Here is a 20,925-nt window from a genome sequence, read left to right on the forward strand (position 1 = left end):
CTAAGGGTGTTTCGGATTACAAATTGAATAATGCTCATTTGAGGATCGAAACATTTACAGTTGTGCGTAATTAATTCAACAAACTGCCATAAAATCACACGCTTATCCCGGACAATCCAGGACGTATGGCATGTATGATTAAACCCCATTTTCCCATCACAGGGCTCATATCTATAACCAAGTCGAGAGCATTTAAATAAGCCCAGGGCTTTCGATGCAAGGAAGCTGAAATAAATAGGTTTAAAATATCTATAACCACCAATGACAACAACCGTGATCTCATTCTTGTCCAGGTGGAAGGCCATGACGTGCTGGGAGTGACAAGTCTACAATAGTTATCTATTTATATCCACCAATCACAGCTTTGGTTTTCTCAATCTTTTACTTCTTTCCCAGGTGGAGGGTCAGAACGGAGAGGTGGGCCATGAGGTGTTGGGGGTGACCAGTCAGACCGAGCTCGACCGCAAGAAGGGAGGCCTCACCCTGCCCCTGAGCCAGGTGAAGTTTCCTGCGGCTGAGATCGAGACACCACAAGAGGCCCCGGAAGACCTATCAGGTAATACTTGTATACATTATGTACATTATAGGGCAGGAGGATTTGTAATAAAAATAACAGGAATTTTCTGGTGTATCTATGACCCTCAAACTATTCATTTCCAAAATGAAATGAAAAGAAAAAAATCCCACTTTGAAAAATTCATAATTTGTTCAAGAAGTGTCTTATGGTTATTATATATCAATTTTATTTCAATTATATCTAACAAAGTATAATCTATAATTTATATGATGTAAGTAGGCTGCAGAGGACCTGTCAGATAATACTTGAATATGAGTCACTATAGGGGAAAAAAAAAAATATATATATATATATATATATATATATATAATATATATATATATATATATGAACCCACAAGCTTATTTGGGACAACATTCCGCTTAGATTTGATTTTTGAGAAAGTTCCTTTGAATGAAAAATTCCATAAAAGTGGAAAAGTGATGTTCCTGATCATCCTGTGGGGACTGCACAGGCTATTATCTTGGACGACACTTTACACACATGCACTTAGCCCCTTTTTGTCAAAGTGAGGCTCATATAAATTATATTATTACTCATATACTCTTATGTAACTGATCCGTCTTTGTTTTGTGTTATATTATGTTTTATTTAACCGTTTCCCACTCAGAAGCAAAGTGACAATGGCTATGTGCAAACAGCATAAAACCAGAACAGCATGTGAGTAACTCGCAGTTCAGGTTTTATGCTGTTTGCTGCTCATCAGTATCTGAGGGTTGGAAATGAAGCCTTTAAAACTTGAATTTAGTAAGAAAGGTATTTAATTAAATTTAAAATTCAACTAGGGACTACAAATGCGTAAAAAAAGTATCTTAAGTGGTAAAGGGTTTTAAAAAATGGAATTTCCGCCAAACGACGTTACATTACTGTATGACATTGATGTCACTTCCTGTGTTTATATTTATATTAATACTGCTGATGAAGGGTATGGATGAAATATGTTAAGTATTTAGGTAAAACAATTAAAAAAAATAATGAAATAGTTATTCAGAGTTACTTTTTATTATTGATTTAATTTTGTCATTATAGGTGAATGATTTCAGACTCGGTATTATGTGAAAAATTTCAGACTCAGTATTATTGGAATTATTATAGACTCAGTTTTTTTGTGAATGATTTCACACTCAGTATTGTTTGAATGATTTAAGACTCAGTTTTGTGTTAATGATTTCAGACTCAGTTTGTGTGATTGATTTCAGACTCAGTATTGTGTAAATGATTTCAATTTTAGACTCAGTATTCGGTGAATGATTTTACACTCAATATTGTGTGAATGATTTCAGACTCGGTAATGTGTGAATGATTTCAGACTAAGTTTTGTGTGAATGATTTCAGACTCAGTTTTTTGTGAATGATTTCAGACTCAGTTTTTTGTGAATGATTTCAGACTCAGTTTTGTGTGAATGATTTCAGACCCAGTATTGTGTGAATGATTTCAGACTCAGTTTTGTGTGAATGATTTTCAGTATCAGTATTGTGTGAATGATTTCAGACCCAGTTTTGTGTGATTGTTTTCAGACTCAGTATTGTGGGAATATTTCAATCACAGTATTCGGTGAATAATTAGTATTGTATGAATGATCTAACAAACAGACTGGTGTGAATTATTTTAGACTGTTTAAAACTTATTTCATTCTTATTATTTGTGTGATTGATTTCAAATGGCAATAAGCAATTGCTCATTGGGTCTGACACAGAGAGATATGACATCATAGATGAGAACTTGCTTATTATCTCCCGCCATAGGCGAAGGGATATTGTTTTTGCCTTGTCCGTCCTTCCGTCCGTCCGTCCGTCCGGCACTTTTGTGTCCAGGGCCATATCTTGGAAGTGCTTTGGCTGATTTCATTGAAACTTGGTCTGAATAAATAAATATGGATAAGAGGATGATGCACGCCAAATGGCATTGTACACCAGCTGTCAATAATGGAGTTATGGCCCTTTGTATCTTGAAAAAATGCATTTTTAGCTCGACTATTATATATAAAATATATATTTAGTGGAGCTATCCTACTCACGTCGGCGTTAGCCTCTGCGTTAGCATGCAAATGTTAATATTTTCTTTGTCCCATGACATATTGCTTTCATATTTTGCATACATGTTTACCAACATGACCCCAACCTATAAACAAGAGCAGACAACTCTATCAAGCATTTTGTCATAATTATGGCCCCTTTTCCACTTAAAATATGCAGCAAATGTTAAAGTTTTCGTTCTACCCCATTTATTTTCATTGTCCCTTGACATATTGCTTTCATATTTTGCATACTTGTTTACCAACATCACCCCAACCTTTAAACAAGAGCAGACAACTCTTATCAAGCATTTTGTCATAATTATTGCCCCTTTTATACTTAGAATATGCATATTATTGATAAATCTATATTAAAGTTTGCGTACTACCCCAAATATTTCCTATATCCTTTGACATATTGCTTTTATATGTTGCATACTTGTTTACCAACATGACCCCAACCTATAAACAAGAGCAGACCATGGTATCAAGCATTTTGACATAATTATGGCCCCTTTTACACTTAGATAATTGAACATTTTGCTTAAATTGCCATAACTTCTTTATTTATGATCACATTTTATTATTACTTTGACAAAACAACACTCACTGAATACCACAATGGATTCCACCCAAACAATACCCCACACCCCTACCCAGAATCCCTCCCCCCCATTATTTTTTTTTTTTAAACATCATCTAATAAATTAGCCCACCCCACATTATACCCACCTCTCACCCCCCCCCCCTACCCCCCCCCCCAATTTTTTTTTTTTTTTTTTTTTCCTTTTTTTATTTTGGAAACATCGTCTAATAAATTATTGAATATGAACAATTTCCCCATCATGGCTTACGTTATACTGTCAAGCACTCGAATAGTCGAGCGCGCTGTCCTCTGACATCTCTTGTTGTGTCCGGATCTATATATTGGAAGTGCTTTGGCGGATTTCATTGAAACTTGGTATGAGTATATATATGGATAAGAGGATGATGCACACCAAATGGCATTGTACACTATTGGATAATAACGGAGTTATGGCCCTTTGTATCTTGAAAAAATGCTTTTTTTGTGTGTCCGGAGCCATATCTTGGAAGTGCTTTGACATATTTCATTGAAACTTGGTATGAGTATATATAGAGGATATTTGTTGGATTCGATGGAATATCGATTTTATTTCCCGAGTGATCATATAAAATAATATTTTCACGAGTGGCACAGCCACAAGTGAAAATATGTATTTTTTATTATCACGAGTGAATTAAAATCGATATTCCATCGAATCCGACAAATTTTCTTTTTATTTTATGCTTTTTCACCGTTTATTTACATTGTAAAAGAGTTTAACTGGATAATGTCGCTGGATTTATAACGTCATTTCGTTGAAAAAAATGACGTCATTTCACAGTAAAACAGTGAAAAATATCGTTATTTTTCACTGTTATTTGTCACTGTTTAAAACAGTGAAATACCAGTTTTATTTCACTGATATTTCTCTATAAACCACCGGAAAGCATAAAATAAAAATGGATAAGAGGATGATGTTGGCGTTGTCCATCCGTCCAGAAATATTTGTGTCCAGAAGTATTTTTGCGGGCGATATCAATTCTACGAATTTGCTTCTTTACTCTGTATAACATGTATGTTATTTATTTGGACATTGTTCTGGGAAAACTGGGCTTAATGCATGTGGGCACTGCTCAAGACTGATCTGAGAGACACTTAATGCACACTCATCAAGCCCAGTTTACCCAGAAAGAGGCTTATTTCCTCCGCTGTATTGTGTGACTGATTTCAGACGGTGATGAACCGTTACTCAGTGGGTCAGGCAATGTCAGCAAGGAGATCACAGATGAGAACTTATTGGAAGCGTGGAGGGACGTACTGAAGAAATGGCACCAGAACCTAACACAGAAACCCAAACAGGTATGGAAGAAATGGAGGAAAAAATGTGGCTTTGTGATGTTTGTGAAACACGCTCTGTGAAAATGGGGCTTAATTAATGTATGTTGAGTGTCATCCCAGATTTGCCGGTCAGTCTGAACAGGCTCAAAAATTAGAGATGTCACTTTCCGCCTAAACTGGAATTTCCCTAAGAAGATATTTTCTTTAAACAAAAAATACAATAAAAGTAGAAAGTTTCAACCCTGATTTATTTAGCTCGTGCGGACTGCACAGGCTAATCTGAGACAAGACTTTAAGCACATGTATTAAGCCGTTTCTTTTCCACAGGAAGGCTCATATATATGGTGGTGACTAGAGAGGATATAATCATTACATTGGTGGGAGAAATAGTACCAGAACTGCTCACAGAGACCTTTACAGGCATGAAACAAGGAGTAAAATGGGTTTAAAAGCCCTACTTTAGAGGGGTGGAATATAAATTATTCCTTGACTGTATGTTGGATTTTGTATCCAGTAGGTACAAAATCAAAACACAATGGTGAAATGAACTTAAATGTCTGTCTTTTAAACAGGAAATCTTGACATGGGCAGACTTCTTATATTATCTATATAAATGCACAGAGTACTGGTTCTACCCTTGAAACAGAATAAGATAATGTCCCAAAGTGGCCTTTGACACTCAACTAAACAATAACAGAAATCAAGGAATGTTTTAATAGCAGTAAAAAAACAGCACGTAAACATGTTGACAAAAAATATAAAAAGATAAATGGCATGCTATTTATTAAAGCTACTTGCAGGTGATCCAGACTTTTATTATGCTATAAAATAAGCCTTGCTGTAGGGAAAAATGGACTTAATGCATGTGTTTGAATTGTCTTCGCAAATTAGCGTGTACAGTCTACACAGGCTAATCAGGGACGACACTTTCTGCTTTAACTTCAATTTTTGCTACGAAGAGCCTTCCTTTTAACTAAAAATATCATGTGGACCGCACAGGCTTATCTGGAATGACACTGCACATGCATTAAGCCCCGTTTTCCCAATTTATTGTGCAGGTGACCCAGCTGTCCAGAAAGGGTGTTCCAGAGGCCCTGAGGGGAGAGGTTTGGCAGCTGCTGGCAGGGTGCCAAAACAACACGGAGCTCCTCGAGGCATACAGGATACTCATCACCAAGGTAATAGACTGGCTTCTTACTGGTAATGACCTTGTAACTGACTGGTTACATACTTACAACAGACTGGTTCTTGTTTCAGACTGGTAACATACTAATTTCTGACTGATAACATAATTTTGTGTCACACACTGGTAACATACATTTAACAGACTGATTACATACGGGTAACATATTTGTAACAGACTGGATAAACATACTTGTAACAGACTGAATACAGACTGATTTCAGACCATTAACATACTTGATAAACTTGTAACAGATTGGGTAAACTCATGGATGACATTAACAGCTGCAAAACCCGGCTCTGTTATGGCATTGTCGGCGTAAACAAATATGTGTGGAGCAAACTACTTATCATCACCATAAAGTGTACTTGTGCAATACAATGTTCATACCCAGTGATCCTCACATTGATATTGTATAGCTGACGAAGGAACGTATGGGTATGAGTCAGGTCTTTCAAAAAGCTATAGTTGAAAATAAATTGTGGAATACTAGATAATAATTACCATGGTAACATAAAGTTGTGCATGTGATTATTTATAAAAGTAATTGTCAAATCCCCTCATGGAAATCAATACACTATTATGACAAACTGTTATCTTGAACAAATATGTTTAATCACTTTGACATCATCCAGTTGTCCCAAATTAATGACATAACAATATTACCAGGGCCTGTATTCACCAACCAAATTTCACACTTAAGTCTTAAAACAATAAGTATTCTTAAAAATTGTAATTAGCTTAAATTACTTGAAAATCAAGTCTAGCATGACAGTTTACACCTATAGTTATTTTATTCTTCGTTCACAACAATAGCTTAATGATATAGGCACCATTTTAAGCCTGTATACATGTATATGCAAACTGTGAGGTGTCTTTAATGAGTCTAAGATGATACTTTATTCTTAAGTCTAAGACTAAGTACATGTAGGTGAATCAGTGGGGTTTATGACCCCAGATCGAATCATCAGGGGGTATATTGTTTTTGGCCTGTCTGTCTGTCATTGTGAATACAGCCCAAGGGCCATGTCTTATCAAAGCTTCAGTCATGGCTGAATTCTGTAGCTTATGAAAATTTGTGTATGTTCAACAAGTTCCTTAAATGGTTGATAGGTGAAAGATGCCCAGAAAATGAATAGAATTCATGATCTAAAGTAATCAAAAACAGTTTGCGCAAAGCACTTATTCATAAATGATAGGTTAATTTTGTTTGGACTGCACAGGCTAGTATTGGACGACACTACACGCATGCATTAAGCCCAGTTTTTTTTACAGTAATCGCCTCAAATATTAGAGAGGCAGTTTTTTAGTGGGGCATTTACCGGATGTTCTAGAATCATTGACATTACGTAAAGACCGAATGTTCCTCCATGTTACAGGAGAGTCCGGGAGAGGCTGTGATTCAGAGGGACATCAACCGGACATTTCCGGCTCACGACTTCTTTAAGGAGTCCGGGGGAATAGGCCAGGAGTCCCTCTTCAGGATTAGCAAGGTGCGTGTAACAGTGTGTAGTGTTTTACCCAGGTGGGCATAGGGGCGTTTTCTAGGTAAGTTCAAAAAGGGCACTGTGCAAAAAAGACAGGGGTGAAACAATAATGTACTGTAAAATCATTATTAGTGGTATGACATTATTTAGTCCCCTACCCGTGAAACCAGAGAGGGACTTATGGTTTGCGCTATGTGTGTCTGTCAGTCTGTCACACTTTTCTGGATCCTGTGATAACTTTAAAAGTTCTTCATATTTTTTCATGAAACTTGAAACATGGACAGATGGCAATATGAAGATTATGCATGTCATTTCATTTTGTTCTTACATCAAGAATTCTGGTTGCTAGGCAACAAATAGACTAAAAATATTGCTGAAAATGGTTGATCCTGTGATTACTTTAAAAGTTCTTCTTATTTTGTTCATGAAACTTGAAACATGGACAGATGGCAATATGGAGATTATGCACGTCATTTCATTTTGTTTCTACGTAAAGAATTCTGGTTACTATGGCAACAAATAAACTACTGCTGAAAATGGTGGATCCTGCGTAGGTAGGGGACTTTTATTGCTTGGCAATAATCTTGTTTTAGTTGATTTCATAAATTGATCATTTCAGGGCGCATATCCCTCATTTTTATGAAATAAATATTAAATGACAACTTGTGTCAAATAATATATGTATTTATGGGCCGTACGGGCCTTGTCGAGAAAAAATATGCCTTAATGACAAATTTTCACATTCTGACAAGCTTTCATTTATTCAAAACTGCACCCGTAGCCGCGCGTGCCACCGTTATGCGGTGCTCCTGTTTAATCCCATATGGTCTAGGTAATGTGATTTAGATTCAATATTTGTTAAATAATAAATAATTTGCATGTAAATAGCTGAAAATTATAAATAATACAGTGACATAAAAACGTTCCGCAGATGGGAATCGAACTGCTGACACCTGATTCCAAAGTGCGTCAATGCATCCATTACATCACAGAAGTCATAGTTCCACAAGAAAATTTGGCTGATATATTAACAATAATTATTAACCCTTTCCCACTTATAAGCAAAGTGAGAATGGCTTTGTGCAAACAGCATACAACCAGAACAGAACAATCTGTTCAGGTTTTATGCTGTTTGCTGCTCATCAGTATCTAAGGGTTGGAAATGAAGCCTTTTAAACTTGAATCTAGTAAGAAAGGTCTTAAATTAAATTTAACTTTCAGAGGGACTTTAAATCCGTCAAAATACGTATCTAAGTGGTTGCGAGTTAAATTACAAGAATGACTCGACAATTTTTAAAATGAAAAAACTCTAAATGATTTATATATTTTTCTCATAATAACGTTCACACTGCTTTTTGTTGCTTTTGTAGCAAATTTATTATTATAACAATCTTAACAATCTATCTTAATAATCTAACATAACTACATACTTGCAAACTACACTCTTGAGCTTTTAGGGTAAGTTTGGGTTTAGTTTAAAGAAAACACTAATTTAATATGTACAGAAAGAATACAGTTTTATTACGTATTACATAACAAGTCATGGATTCCGATTTCAATAGCGCAAAGTTTATTAAACGCTATTGTGCAAAACTGCAACATTTTGTTTTACTTTTACTTCTGATGGTTCACTTTATTAAAGCAATAAAAATTAACATATTTCAAACAGAAACTTCATAACACTACAATCATGAACAAACAAAATTTTTCATCCATTGTGTTATTCTGAAAATCACAAAAATTCCGCAAAAAGCTTTTTTGACCAAACAATAAAATACTTCTCGGTTAAAAAAATGACTTCAGTTTAAGCGTGTCTTTCCCAAAACATCATAAATGTCATACAGGTAGCTTTTGTCGCAACGCGGCCCATATATATATAATATGTTGTTAACCTTTGCCTTTATTCTTACAGGCATATTCAGTGTACGATGAAGAGATTGGTTATTGCCAAGGGCAGTCATTCTTGGCAGCAGCTCTACTTCTTCATGTGAGTAGCCTCCCTTGCAATACAAAATAAATGAACTCTCAATGAAATGTGAAATTGTAAACAATCAAAACTGAAAAATATAATTTTTAAGGGACTTGAACACATATTTTTAAAGTATTTCATTAAATGTCTTGACAGATTAAAGCATAAGTTCCCAAAAAGTTCAATGTTAAAAAAAAAAGAAAAAAGTGTATCCCTGTGGGTATTTAACATTGGCATACAACATAATTTTTATCTGTCCGAAATGGACGCCACTTTCTGCATTTATAAATTTTTTGTCTATAGGAAGTGTCTATATAAACCAAATTCCAGGATTCGCCTGTGCAGACTGCACAGTCTAATCTGGTATGACGCTTGACACACATGTTATGTACTGGTCCGTATATTTCAGATGCCGGAGGAGCAGGCATTCAGTGTGCTCGTGAAGATCATGTTTGACTACGGTCTCAGAGACTTCTTCAAGAACGACTTCTCCGTGTTACACCTGTCCTTCTACCAGCTGGAGAGACTGCTTCAGGTATAGTGGAGGTCATGTTGGCAAGCAGCCGATTGTATAAATATGGATAATGTTAGCCAATCAAAAAGAATACCTTAATCAGATAAAGATAACTGAACTTAAATAGCTTGGCTAAATCTTATTTTCTAAAGTTGAAGATGAAGATGACCAAAAGTTATCTGCTGGATAAGAGTTATCCAGATTTATACATCCATTTTTTAAGAATAACAAATACACTTTAGACGTAAACAACTTACTTGAGAGAATGAATTTATAGAGGCTACAACTGTTACAATGTCCTTAAACAATTTCCTGCATGAAAAATGATGTAGATAAAGGCAGTCAATATAAAATATGTAATTTTATTAATCAAATTAAGAGAATAACCTTCATTCTTAGCACTGAGTGTAAGAATTGGTAATTGGTATGGTGAGTAGGGGCCCTGATCAAAGTTCATCATTTGAAATGGTGTCAAAATTGGTTGTTTTTTGCAGTAACTGTTAATATGTGATTGATTATGACAGTTGAGAGCCACCTAGATGGCTGGCAAACTTGATTGGCTTTATATAATGACTGAGCCTTGTTTGGGAAAACAAGGCTTAAGTTATTTGCAAAGTGTCGTACCAGATTAGGCTCTGAACTTCTCACATGCTTTTCCAGGACAACACTACGCACATATCTTAAGCTCAGGTTTTTTTTAAGAAAGAGGCTCACTTACTGTTTCATTTGAGGATCCTTGCGTGATTCTGATGTGGGTGTAATTTAAACCCTTTTTATGCCCCGGATCGAATGATCAGGGGTATATTGTTTTTGGCCTGTCTGTCTGTCTGTCATTCTGTCTGTCTGTCTGCCTGTCTGTCTGTCTGTCTGTCTGTCTGTCTGTCTGTCTGTCTGTCTGTCTGTCTGTCTGTCTGTCTGTCTGTCTGTCTGTCTGTCTGTCTGTCTGTCTGTCTGTCTGTCTGTCTGTCTGTCTGTCTGTCTGTCTGTCTGTCTGTCTGTCTGTCTGTCTGTCTGTCTGTCTGTCTGTCTGTCTGTCTGTCTGTCTGTCTGTCTGTCAGTCAGTCATCAAAACTTTAACCTAAAACTTTAACCTTGGTTAAAGTTTTGCGATAACTTTTGCAATATTGAAGATAGCAACTTGATACTTGGCATGCATGTGTATCTCATGGAGCTGCACATTTTGAATAGTAAAAGGTGAAGGTCATCCTTCAAGGTTAAATATATGGCTTCGAAGCGGCGCAATAGGGGGCATTGTGTTTCTGACAAATACATCTCTTGTTTTAATCATGATTGCTTAGAAAGTCATTTGGCTTTCAGTGACACTTGAGTCTGTTTCCAAGGAAAAACAAGTAAAAAGTGTACTTGAAAGAATCTTAGTCGAGGATGAAACTTAGAACATCATGAAATCATTTTCTATGGTGGCCATTCTATCCCTACCTTTTGATGGTTCAAGAAGGGCAGTTGTCAGTAACTGGTTTAAGTATGTGCACTAAGTACTGGTAGACCAGCAAACCCAAGAAAAGTGTTAGATGATTAACTGAAGGCCATGATATGACTAAAATACTGTTAAAAACTGCAAACTGTATGCAATCCAACCAAATCAACCAAACAAACATTGTCTCAATGTTAGATCATCTAGATCAACTTCACCATTTAGACCCTAGCATACTGCACATGTCAAGCGATTGATCTTTCAAACACTATTGACACTCATCCCTAACAGATCCCCTGGTGAAGGATTTCAACCACTAGTATGGGATATACCTGATGTTCCATGTTGTTTATCAGCCAATAAACCACTTGAAAAAAGGAAATTATTTATTGACGCTCTGGGAAAATGGGTGTCTCTTGTATACAAAAACTAGTTGAGGGTGGATGGTGTCTTCTCTGATAAGCCTGTGCTGTCAGCCCAGGCTAATCTGTTACAACACTTTAAGCACATGCATTAAGCCACTTTTTCCCAGTGCTTGGTTCATTTGTAAACATTTGCACTGTAGGACCACATGCCGGAGTTGTTCGACCACTTCCTGCAGATGAACCTGGAAGCCCACATGTACGCCTCCCAGTGGTTCCTCACACTGTTCACGGCCAAGTTCCCACTGTTCATGGTCTACCATATTCTGGACGTCTTCCTAAGCGAGGTGGGGCAAAGTAAAGACTTGTAGTAATGCGATTGACTTTTGTTAACAATTTCGCAGTTTAAAAAAACACACCTGCTAAAATTAAACTTTCGATTTAATATCAAAATTAAAAAAAGAATAAAGTTGCAAACTGTGATTTTTCAATTGGTAAGTATCAGTTAAAAGATAACATTTTGTGTGACAAAATAAACAATTTGTTTCTACAACAACAACAAACAACCATTACCGCGACACAGCTAGGAACCATCTTCCTTGAATTCCTCCTTTTTAATGAACCTAAAAGAACTGCCTCATAAGTGGCAACTTCAATTTTAATCAATTTTTAATCCTTTTTCCGCTGAGAAGCACAGTGAAATTGGCTATATGCAACCAGCATAAAACCAGAACAGCCTGCCAGTTACTCCCAGTCTGTTCGGTTTTATGCTGTGAGCCACTCATCAGCATCTTATGGTTGGAAAAGAAGCCTTTAAAATTTTAATCTAAAAATAAGTTTTAAATTTTTCTAAGGGACTACAAACACATCAAAGTGCATATCTGAACGATAGGGGGTTAAGGAAGAAAAGTGACATATCACTTAGTTTTTACGGTAGTTTTCTTTTCATGCAATACAGGGCAGGAATACGCTGTTCAGCATCGCTATGGCCCTTCTGAAGGTGTCGCGTAAAGACCTTCTGGCTCTCGACTTTGAGGGCATCCTGAAGTACTTCCGGGTCCAGTTACCCAAGAGGTTCCGAACTGAGGAGGCTACCAGTGAACTCATGCAGGTACTCGAAACGATCTTGGGTTCTTCCCTTCAGTCTGGCTCTGGGAAAATAGGGCTTAATGCATGTGCATAAAGTGTCGTCCCAGAAAAGCTTGTTCAGTCCGCACAGGCTAATCAGGGATGACACTTTCCTTGTTTAAGGAATATTTTGTTTAAAGGAATTCTCTTGTAAAGGAAAATCAAGTTAAGGTGGAAAGTGATGTCCCTGATAAGCCTGTGCAAACTGCACATGATTCTAAAGGCCAATTTGGGTCCCATTGCTGGAGGCCAAAAAAATTTGTCCAATAAAGCCAACAAAATTATGAGCATTTTCAAGTTCAATGCACCATTGAACTTGAAAATGCTTATAATTTTGTTGGCTTTATTGGACAAAAGCAGCTGATTTTTTTATTAGCTCGGCTGTTTTCAGAGGTATTGTCATAGCCAGCTCGTCGTGTTGTGTCCGCCGTCCGCATCGTCCTAAAACCTTAACATTTTGTTAAGATTTTGAACATTGGCTCTAAAATCAAAGTGCTTCAACCTACAATTTTGATTTCGAAACTTCATATGAAGCTGCACCTTGATGAGTTCTACATGCCACACCCATTTTTGGGTCACTCGATCAAAGGTCAAGGTCACTGAGACCTCTTAAAAAAAAAAAATCTGTCAAGCTTTCATTTATTCAAAACTGCACCCACAGCCTAGCGTGGCACCCATTATGCGGTTCTCTTGTATTAATAACTTATTACAAGCAATTATGAAATGAATTAAATCATTTAAACAGGAAAAAATAAAGCAGCCGTTTTTTTTGATAAATATTTCAAGACATTTTACAGAAACACAAATTATTGTTCAGATGTACAAGTTGTTTCAGATGTGATTTTCAAAATTGTCAAAAAATCAATACAAGGACAACGTAATTGGGATATTTTGACTGCCATGTTTTAGGTTGCCCTGAACCTTAAGATCCGCGGCTCGAAGCTGAAGAAATATGAGAAGGAGTACCAGGCCATCAAAGAGCAGGAGATGCAGCAGGAAGACCCCCTACAGAGATATGAGGTAGAATGTGAATCTGAAGTACCAACCCTCTTAAAGAATACACCAAGATTTCTATGTAAATACACAGATGTTTTATACGTCAATCTAAAATTAATGTTTATAAGAAACACGACAAAGAGTATCAGGCCATCAAAGACCAAGATATGAGAACCTTGGTTAAAGTTTTGCGATAACTTTTGCAATATTGATAGAAACTTGATATTTGGCATGCATGTGTACCTCATGGAGCTGCACATTTTGAGTGGTGAAAGGTCAAGGTCATCCTTCAAGGTCAAAGGTAAAAAAAACAAATCAAAGGGAAGTAATAAGCTTTAAAGGGAAATAATTATCTGTACCTGCCAAATGATTTAATAAAAATTAAAGCGGGGCAATAGGGGGCATTGTGTTTCTGACAAGCATATCTCTTGTTTCAGTGTTATTTTTATTTGTGTCAAATGTGGGGCTTAAATTTGGCCTTATTGCCAATCTCAAAAGTAAATATCTTCCCCAAATGGCTCCCTAAAATTCCCACTTAAAGGCATTTCCAACAAAAAAAATACATTAAAACATTTAGTTAATTTCGCTAGCCAGTTCTTTAAGTTGGACATAAGTAAATTATTATATTGAAAACATTTATACATGTATTCTAAATTTTCAAGTATTTGGTGTGCACTCTTAAGAGATATTGTACGGGTGTGAAATATCATTCACCTGCTGAAATTTACAACTTAAATTTGGCTTAATAAAAGCTCCATTCAAATACATTATTCAAAATTGTTGCTTCTCTGGTATCCATTAAATGAGAAGCTTTTTTTGCTGTTTGTAATTTATTGTGTTCTTTTTTTTAGGGGGATGGGTGTAACAGTATATGGTGTAAGTCTTAATGTACCATCTGCAAGGTCTCTGTAGGATGGGGACTATTGAGTGCACTAATTATGCGGCACCCAACCCTTGAAATCTGGGGGGGGGGGGGGGGGTGGACTGAGTACATTGAAAAAAAATCTTTACTGCTCAGACATGCACTTTTACGCATTTATAGTCCTTCAGAAAATCTTATTAAATTATTCAAAGACCTTTTTTTACCAGATTCATGTTTTAAAGGCTTCATTTACAACCCTTAGATACTGATGAGCAGCAAAGAGCATACAACCTGAACAGACTCAAAGTAGCTTGCAGGCTGTTCTGGTTTTATGCTGGTTGCATATGGTCATTTTCTGTTAACTTCTGAGTGGAGAGGGTTAAAGTTGAAATGTCTGAAGGATAGGTATTCTGAGCAGCAGATGTCATATCTAGAAGGTCATGACCTTGTAAGTGTTTATTTTTGAGCTCACTGTTGAGAAGTGCATATAGTGAGCGCCTAGCCACCGGGAGGTCACGCGTTTTGTCCTCACTGATGGAGCGTTCTGTAAATCTCCCAAAAAGACACCAAGTGCTGGTTCTACCCAGGAAACGGACTTGAGAGTGGGTCATAAAGCCTTAACATTTCAATGCAATCGAGCTTAAATAATAAGGTTTAACCTTAACTGAAATTTTCGTTGTTTCAGCGTGAAAACAAGCGTCTGATGGAGGCCAACATTCGTCTTGAGCAGGAGAATGATGACATGGCCCACGAACTGGTAGAGAGCAAACTGAACCTAACCAAGCAGTTAGACCAGGTATGTGTGTGTGTGTGGGGGGGGGGGGGGATGGGGCTTAATGCATGTGCGAAAAGTGTCGTCTCAGAGTAGCCTGTACAGTTCACTTGTGCTTATCAGGGACATCCTTTGTTTTGCCTTTTTTGGTAATTTTCGTTTATTCTAGGAAATCTGTGCTTAACTCATGTGCTTAAAGTGTTGTCCCAGGTTGGCCTGTGCAGTCCACAAGGATTATCAGGGACCACATTTTCAGCCTACACTGGATTTTCATTTAGAAGAGGGGGGGGAGTTTTGGTTTTGTCCATCTGTCCGACTATCATAAACTTTTCGGGGCTATATCTCAAAAACTATGTGATTTCAATATGAACTTCATGTGTATTGATAATAATGGTGAAAAGTGCCATGCACAAGAACCATAACCCTAGACTTTCTAAAATAAGAGTTATTGTCCTTTATTGTTTTTGTGTTATGTAACTTTTCAGGGCTATATCTCAGATACTGTTCAAGATTTAAACATGAAACTTCATGAGTGTATATATATCAATAAGGAGAAGTGTGGGGCACAAGAACCATAGCCCCACATTTATATGATGTCCCTCTGTCACACACTTTTCTGGACTTGGTTTTTGTGAGGATTCTGCCATACATCAAGGGATTTGCGACCATCCATAAACAATATTTTTTGGCGGGGGATATCAATTGGACAAATTTGCTTGTTTTTTATACTTTCAATGCTCTTGAAAAGTGCAACAATTCAAATGAATCCCTCTGACCAAAATAACATGTTTCAGAGTCAAGACCTGAGCGAGAGTCTGACACGAGAGTTAATGACGACCAAGAAGAAGTTGTTAGAGACGGAGGAGGAGAAACAGAGACTGGAGACTGAGTCTGCACAGGTGAGGGAGATGTGGAACCTTCTCAGTATCACATGTTTCAGAGACTTGCCATTTCTGTTGTGGAAAATGGCACAAAGTTACAATATTTATTTGCCCCCAGTGGTGTAGCATATAGCATTCTCATGGTCTTTTAGTCCGGCATTCTGTTTTCTGGAGGTTTTTACGCAATGCTTTCAGATATTGAGCTGATTTTTGGTATGTGAGTCAACCTGCATAACTTATGGATAAAGTGTGAAGTCTGTTCTGGTTCATTGATTATTGGCGAAATGATTGGCCTTAGTCTTAACAATTGTATCTAAAATAGCTGCTGTGCGGCTTCAAGGCTTCAAGGCACAGTAGGGGGCATTGTGTTTCATAAACAAAGGTCTTGTTTAGTTGAAGTATATTATAAGTCTCTTATTTAGCTTATTTTATTGTGTGTAGAAAGGCTTAGGCTTATTTAAAAGCTATCGAGTCTGTTACCTGGGTAGAACCAGAATTTGGTGACTTAGTGAGTTCTATAGAACGCCTGACAGTCTGGATTGAACCCGTGACCTCACAGTCGCTACAGAATTTGGTGACTTAGTGAGTTCTATAGAACGCCTGACAGTCTGGATTGAACCCGTGACCTCACAGACGCTAGGCAGACAACAAATCAGTTGTCAGGTCACAGTCACATAATGGATTTAGTAATCGAAGATAGCACACATTTACCATATTTGTTAAAATAACATTTTTAGATAACATGTGTGAAATTATTTTAGCAAGGGTGTATTATGTAATTTAATTGAACTTTTACCTATTATGTGCCTTGAAAACCTTTGAGAACACCTTTGCATGAATTTTGTTTTATTTTAGACAAAAAGTCAACAATAAACTTACTTGGGAAGTGTTTAATGCAGTTTGTTGATAAATGGTTCTTATTGCCTTGGTAAGTGGGGCTTTGATAATTTTTTGCCTAATTAAAAAGAGATTGAAAAGTTTGGAAACCTCTCCAGAAAGCTTTTAAGGTAACATTTATCTTAGCTGAATTAAGGGGAATGATTACAAGTCATTGTTTGAATTCTTGTTACGAAACTGGACATTTCAAACCTCCCTGTAAACCCTTTCCCAGAGGTGTGCAAATATTCCCTGAACAACTCTTAGACTTAAGTTTAATAAGAAAGAATATTCTTTAAATTGGAATAATTCGAAAATTGCTCTAATTGTGTGTCTTACTTGGAATTAACCACCTCTATCTATATCATTCTTCATGAAGATCATTTTGTTAATGACAAAATCACCAGTGGTAGCCTGCATATATTCAAACGCTGTACATATTTTTCTTGGTTCTAAGGCTATTCTATATTCTTAAGTCTTAGAATGAGTTGTTAAATACATGACCTGGTGTTTAAGGGAAATTTCAGCCAGATTTATTTGAGCTGGAATAAGATTTTACTAGCATTTAGCCATCTTAGGTATGGAATGACTGGGAAGCCTTTACCAACAGTAAAAGGTCATACAAATGGACTGCTCCGTGAAAGGGTTTAACGCATGTGGGTAAAGTGTCGTTTGAGATTAGCATGTGCATTCGCAAAGGCTAATCAGGGACGACACTTTTTGCCTTAACTTGATTTTTGCAAAGAAGAAACTGTGACAAATACCATTAAAGAGGAAAGTGTCATCCCTGATTAGCCTGTGCAGACTGCACCAGCTTATCTGAGACAACACTTTACGCGCATGCATTGAACCATATTTTCACAGAGCATAATCCAAATGCAAACAAAAAGTCTTATTAATTTTTATTACATGCCATTTGATCTGTGTTTGCAGGTGAAGGAGATGTGTAGACGGGAGCTTGAACGATTGGAGACGGACAATAGTAGAAACTCTGTGATTATCACTGATTACAAACAGGTACTCGTGCAAACTTGACTGTTTATAATTTTCAGACTTTTTGCTTCTCTACTTAAATTTAAAATCTTTATTATGTTGCTTTATTTATTATTATAGCTTTTAATATACAGGTAGTTTGGCCAATCATGTCTTTGTTGTTATAGAATTAATTAAACCAATTTGTAAAAAGTGTACCTTTAAGAGAAGAATGTTAAACTCTGACAAAAACATCTGTTTTCATTTTAAATGTTGAAGGGCTTAATAACTTACTTTTGCTGATTTTAAACACTGAGAATCATGTCACTATACATCCAAAAATATGAATATCGTTGAAAATAAATTAATCTACAGTATGATTTTGTGTGTCTCAGATATTAAAAAAATAAAATCAATGAAAATGAATTAATTTACAGTTTTTCTTTGCATGTTTCAGATATGCTCACAGCTGAGTGAAAGACTGGAAAAACAGCAGACGGCTAGCAAAACTGAGCTCCGGTCAATAAGAGTAAGTGAATGTTTTGAGAAACAGCAGATGGTCAGCAAAACTTAGCTCCAGTCAATAAGGGTAAGTAAATGATTTGAGAAACATCAGATGGCCAGCAAAACTGAGCTCCGGTCAATAAGGGTAAGTGAAAGACTTGAGAAACAGCAGGCGGCCAGCAAAACTGAGCTCCGGTCAATAAGTGAAAGTGAAGGATTTGAGAAACAGCAGACGGCCTGCAAATGAGTTCGGGTCAATAAGGGTAAGTAAAGGTTAGAGAAACAGCAGGCAGCCAGGAAAACCAAAAAATGTTCAATAAAGGCAAGCTTTCAGTCTTGTGAGAGACATTAAACTTTTCGTAGAATTCTGATAATATTTAAGCAAAACGGAGCTGAGGCCTCCCATCTTGTTGATGGCCTTTTATGAATTATGAAAAATTTTAAGCAAAACTGAGTTGCGTTCAATGATGGTAAGCTTTCAGTCTTGTCGACCTATGCATTTTCTAAGAATTAGTTAGTAAAATCAAGCTATGTTTAATAAGGGCAATCTTACAGTGTTGGGGACCATCTTAAACTTTCCTTAGAATTATGAAAATATTGTAGTTGAAATACTTTATTGTCACCTACCGGTTTCACCGGAGGGGACTTATGGTTTGCGCTCTGTGTGTCTTGTCAGTCTGTGAGTCTGTCACACTATTCTGGATCCTGCGATAACTTTAAAAGTTCTTAATTTTTTTTCATGAAACTTGAAAAATGGATAGATGACAATAAGGACATTATGCACATCATTTCATTTGGTTCCTACGTCAAAAATTATGGTTGCTATGGCAACAATTTTTTTTAAAATATATATTTCTGACAATGGTGGAGCCGGTAGGGGACATATATTGTCTGGCAATAGTTTTGTTAAGCTTGTATTGCATTCTATGTAATGTTTTGGATTAAATTTTATATCCAAACAGCAAAGCAATTTCTTACATACATTTTAAGTCTTAATCAAAAAATTTGTTCTGTTTTCAATGAATAGTATACTGATTTTTAAAAAGGACCTTTTTACAGATTTTGGCATGTTTTGAAAAGTTTTTTCTTAAATGCTTTAAATTGAAAAATGTAAATATTGGAACTAAAGTGTTCCAGTGTGAAACAAAAAACAATAATTAAAAAATAGAGAGAAAAAGTAATCCATGTCTGGGCTCAAACCTCTGACCCTTGGAGTAATCCATGTCTGGGCTCAAACCTCTGACCCTTGGAGTAAAAGTCAAGCACTTAAACCACTCAGCCATCCGTGCTTACATTACACAGTTTGTACTTTATTCTTAATTGATATAAGCAATCCTCGTTAAACCACTCAGCCATCCGTGCTGACATTACACAGTTTGTACTTTATTCTTAATTGATATAAGCACTCAGCCATCCGTGCTGACATTACACAGTTTGTACTTTATTCTTAATTGATATAAGCACTCAGCCATCCGTGCTGACATTACACAGTTTGTACTTTATTCTTAATTGATATAAGCAATCCTTGTTAAACCACTCGGCCATCCGTGCTGACATTACACAGTTTGCATTTTATGATGATTCAAAAACCTTAAAATTATAAAGCATTTCAAAGGCGAAACGATTGTAACAATTTGGGTAGTTCTATAGTAAGAGTTGGAATATGTTATACTGAGCACACACCATGCTCTATTTCAGAGCATGGTGTGTGTTCAGTATTACTGTTTCCTAGCATAAAACATAACTACAACGAACATTTGCAATTCTGAAACAAGTTTTTTCAAATTTGTCAATTTATCAAAACATGGAAAGGTCCCTTTAAGTCTTACTAACTACCACATTAATAATTCACTGGTAATTGTTGTTCTATTTTTTTATGAAAATATCCTAAAAAAGATTTCTAAATGATAACATAATTACAGAAGTGACAGTGAACGCATTTGTTGTACAAAATATTGTACATCTTTTTAGGACCAGGTCAAAGGCTGTGAGAACTGTAGCAAGTTGTTTGAACCTGATGGTACGGTTCGAATACCCGAGCCAAAAGTTGACCCAGGAAGTTTTGAACCCCAAAATTCTAGAGTTCGAAAGACCACATTAGGGAACTAGAGTTGGAATTAGCGCAAACGAAACTGGCATTAGTGGAATCGGAGTGTAAGACTCAGGATTTAACGCATCAGCTAACGTCGGCGGTGACGGAAATTCAAGCCTCGAAGAGCACGTGGTTTTCAACAGATTCAAAACTCAATAAAGGAGGTGGCCAGTACGCAGAAGAAGGGACTCTTCAAAAATGCAAAGCAAAGAAAGATTCCACGACAAAGGAATGAAGTGGATTTTAGTTAGATGTGTTTGTGTTTGTGAAACATGGCACAGCTTTTTTCTGTGAAAAATTGCAGTTTTTGTCTGTGAAAAATTGCAGTTTTTGTCTGTGAAAAATTGCACAGCTCTTGTCTGTGTTTATTTATTTTTAAATTCAGCTTGGGGGGGGGACC

The 20,925-nt window shown here is 36.5% G+C and overlaps 1 protein-coding gene across 1 annotated transcript in view; it reads left to right on the top strand.

The window, feature by feature from the left end:
* LOC127857226 (rab GTPase-activating protein 1-like) overlaps positions 1–20,760 on the top strand; it is a 67,248-nt gene extending 46,488 nt beyond the window's left edge. Inside the window, 15 exon segments of the mRNA XM_052393640.1 lie at positions 397–556; positions 4,389–4,516; positions 5,554–5,673; positions 7,058–7,171; positions 9,078–9,152; positions 9,544–9,669; positions 11,646–11,789; positions 12,401–12,553; positions 13,480–13,590; positions 15,114–15,224; positions 15,995–16,099; positions 17,891–17,974; positions 18,387–18,458; positions 20,405–20,510; positions 20,513–20,760. Coding sequence (XP_052249600.1) covers positions 397–556; positions 4,389–4,516; positions 5,554–5,673; positions 7,058–7,171; positions 9,078–9,152; positions 9,544–9,669; positions 11,646–11,789; positions 12,401–12,553; positions 13,480–13,590; positions 15,114–15,224; positions 15,995–16,099; positions 17,891–17,974; positions 18,387–18,458; positions 20,405–20,510; positions 20,513–20,760 — 1,857 coding nt within the window.
* Positions 20,761–20,925: the final 165 nt, after the last annotated feature.

Source organism: Dreissena polymorpha, chromosome 14 (assembly GCF_020536995.1).
Source record: "Dreissena polymorpha isolate Duluth1 chromosome 14, UMN_Dpol_1.0, whole genome shotgun sequence".
Taxonomy (NCBI): domain Eukaryota; kingdom Metazoa; phylum Mollusca; class Bivalvia; order Myida; family Dreissenidae; genus Dreissena; species Dreissena polymorpha.